The sequence below is a fragment of the Loa loa genome (assembly GCF_000183805.2).
Source record: "Loa loa unplaced genomic scaffold supercont3.352, whole genome shotgun sequence".
Classification (NCBI taxonomy): domain Eukaryota; kingdom Metazoa; phylum Nematoda; class Chromadorea; order Rhabditida; family Onchocercidae; genus Loa; species Loa loa.
Window position 1 is genome coordinate 1 of NW_018108532.1, and position 2,571 is coordinate 2,571.

The following is a 2,571-nucleotide window of genomic DNA, read 5'->3' on the forward strand; positions in this document are numbered from 1 at the left end:
CATTTAGAATCTGAAAACTGCGGTTATATTTAATTAAATATGTATTGTAGATTTTTTTTTTGTATTCAAACTCGAAACGCTATTTGTTTCTTTTAGACACAAAAACTCGACTAAAAGCTGTTTTTTAAGATCATATTTTATTGAGAAATCTCGATGCAATAATCTCATTTTTTTACGACATTTTAAATGTCCTCAGAGATAAATTCCAATACAATAGTCGAAATTATTAATATAAAAACTTCTGTCCAAATAAAAAAGCACCAGTTTATGTCTAGAAAAAGAGCTAAAAAGTCAAAAGTTAAAAACCTGAATTTTGTTGGAAGTTTTGCATACATAAAGGATTTTGAGCAAATCTGACCAAAATCGCAGATTTTGATGCTCGTAATCATCTCATAGACACTTATCTCGCTTTTCTTCAGAATACGCCTGGCAAAAGTGTTCATTTGCAATCTTTTCCAAGAAAATAACGAATTCCTTGAATTTTATTTATTTGTTCACGAACTGACATTTTCGGTTGTTCATAAAATGACAAAAAGATTTTAAAAACTTACCACTTTGAAAATTTCTTCAGGTTATCGACGCGTAAAACTGATGTTGCCGTTCTACGAAAATCAGATCTCCAACGACTTGCTATCCGGTACGAAACCAATAGAAGGAAACTAAAAATTACACATTATTTCTCAATTAATGAATGACAAATAAATACGAAATGTAATTGGTGACATTTGCTGATATTCATAAAAGTGTTATGATATTAAAGATAATATTGAAGCTATAACGATAAAATGAAGAGGAAGGCTGTTTAATAGGCTAATTCCTTCACGTTTTCCAGAAAATGAACCCCAAGCACGACCAGAAATATTTTCCGTATAATAATTCATAAGACAAACTAATTATTAGCAAGTGATATGATTGCATTTATCAAATTCGATCAGCAAGTCAACAAATGATTCTTACCCGTCTAATGACAGCATCAGAATTAATGCGACTGCACTCGATGCGAACAGTAACCATTTATCAGTGAAGAAATACGAATTGGTCTTGAACATGATAATGCATCCGATGTAGAATGAGTTGAGAATACATGACTATAAAGATAATTTTAATCTTTTCAATTTGTCATTTTGTTAATTTGAAGATTACGAAGTCCTCATAACTATGCTAACTGTGCCAACGCGACTTTCCACTTCCAATTTGGTAATGATTAATGGAACCTACAATCCTCAAATTTAAACATGGATATAAAGCTGATTTTAATGATTTCTTGCTTCCAAGCAAGTTTTTCTATTCGATCATAACGTTACCTGTTTGAAGAATGACACATCTCGTCCTTTGATAGCATTAACAATGGAGAAAACCTTATTTCTTCGAATTGTCTGAAATAGAAAAAAAGATATTTAAAATAAATATTTGCAACCTGACCTATGCATCGGTCTGAAGGTTTACCTTATTACTGATACTAATATACAATGAGTCACTTGTCACAAGTAAACTTACCCTACGATATGCAAGTATTTTTATCAAGGTAGTGAGATCAGTGCATCCAGTTGCCGCTATTATTCCTATCGATATTACGGTATCAGTATAAGCACATATTTTACCACAGAAAGAATTTTGATAGAGAAAGGTATAGTTCCAGTTTTCATTGAATACAAATGAACATCCTTCTGCAAATTAAATTAGTTAATTGAAATATTAAAAGCATCGAATCCTCCTTTTTAGAATTCTAATAAAAGTTCGCATTTCGAGGTGCTAATTATCTAATACCATTAAGTCATTAAGTCTTTATCACTAAACCATTAAGTTATCATAAAATTGTTTAATAACTAATAATTGCGAGAATCCTTTTCGTTTGTAATAAACTTACTGTATAACTGTACCATGCACAAGGAAGTTCCAACTGTCCATGAAAAGATTCCAGCAGCGAAAGCCTTTGATTCTGACCATAGTTCCCTATATCTTATCGGATATACAATAGCGCACAATCGATTAAGAGCAACAAAGAAATGCACAAAAAGCGATCCAAACCACGCTCCGTTCACCAATACGCCTATTAGTCGTATGGAAAAAATTGTTGATGACGATAATGTTGGAGGTTTTCTAAATTAAAAATTTTCAAACAAGGTAATTAAGAAATTGTGAGTGAACGAAGTAAATTTTTTCATAAAGCAACCGTAACTTACACGCTTAAGACGATAGTACACCATATCAAAAGTAAAACTATGGCTTCTAAGTTGCAAATTAGATAACTGCTGCATAGAGCTCCAAATGCACTGCGGAAGAGTGATCTCGTGCGTGTTATGTAAAGTGAGAAACCGTTGCTGAGCAGCCCAAATAAAGATACCTGCAATCCAATTCATCTTCGACAAATATGAGAAGTATTGTGTTAAGAACAGCTAGATTTATAGCTTCCAATTTCTCCTCCATAACCGAAGTTGAGCTTTCTTCCTATTATAGATTCTAGCTTTCTATTTCCATAAATGATATTATCTCATCTTTTCTGACACTGTCATCCAAATAGCTTCGCTAAAGTATTGTAATTGTCACTTCAGTGTTTCCAGAAATGAAAAG

At 32.2% G+C, this 2,571-nt stretch overlaps 1 protein-coding gene across 1 annotated transcript in view; it reads right to left on the reverse strand.

Annotated features, from left to right (window-relative positions):
• Positions 1–377: 377 nt before the first annotated feature.
• LOAG_18536 (hypothetical protein) overlaps positions 378–2,571 on the reverse strand; it is a gene marked incomplete at both ends in the record, with an annotated part of 2,979 nt that continues 785 nt past the window's right edge. Inside the window, 6 exons of the mRNA XM_020451199.1 lie at positions 378–426; positions 552–659; positions 958–1,088; positions 1,305–1,376; positions 1,498–1,667; positions 1,868–2,100. Coding sequence (XP_020305037.1) covers positions 378–426; positions 552–659; positions 958–1,088; positions 1,305–1,376; positions 1,498–1,667; positions 1,868–2,100 — 763 coding nt within the window. The remainder of the gene's footprint in view (positions 427–551; positions 660–957; positions 1,089–1,304; positions 1,377–1,497; positions 1,668–1,867; positions 2,101–2,571) is intronic.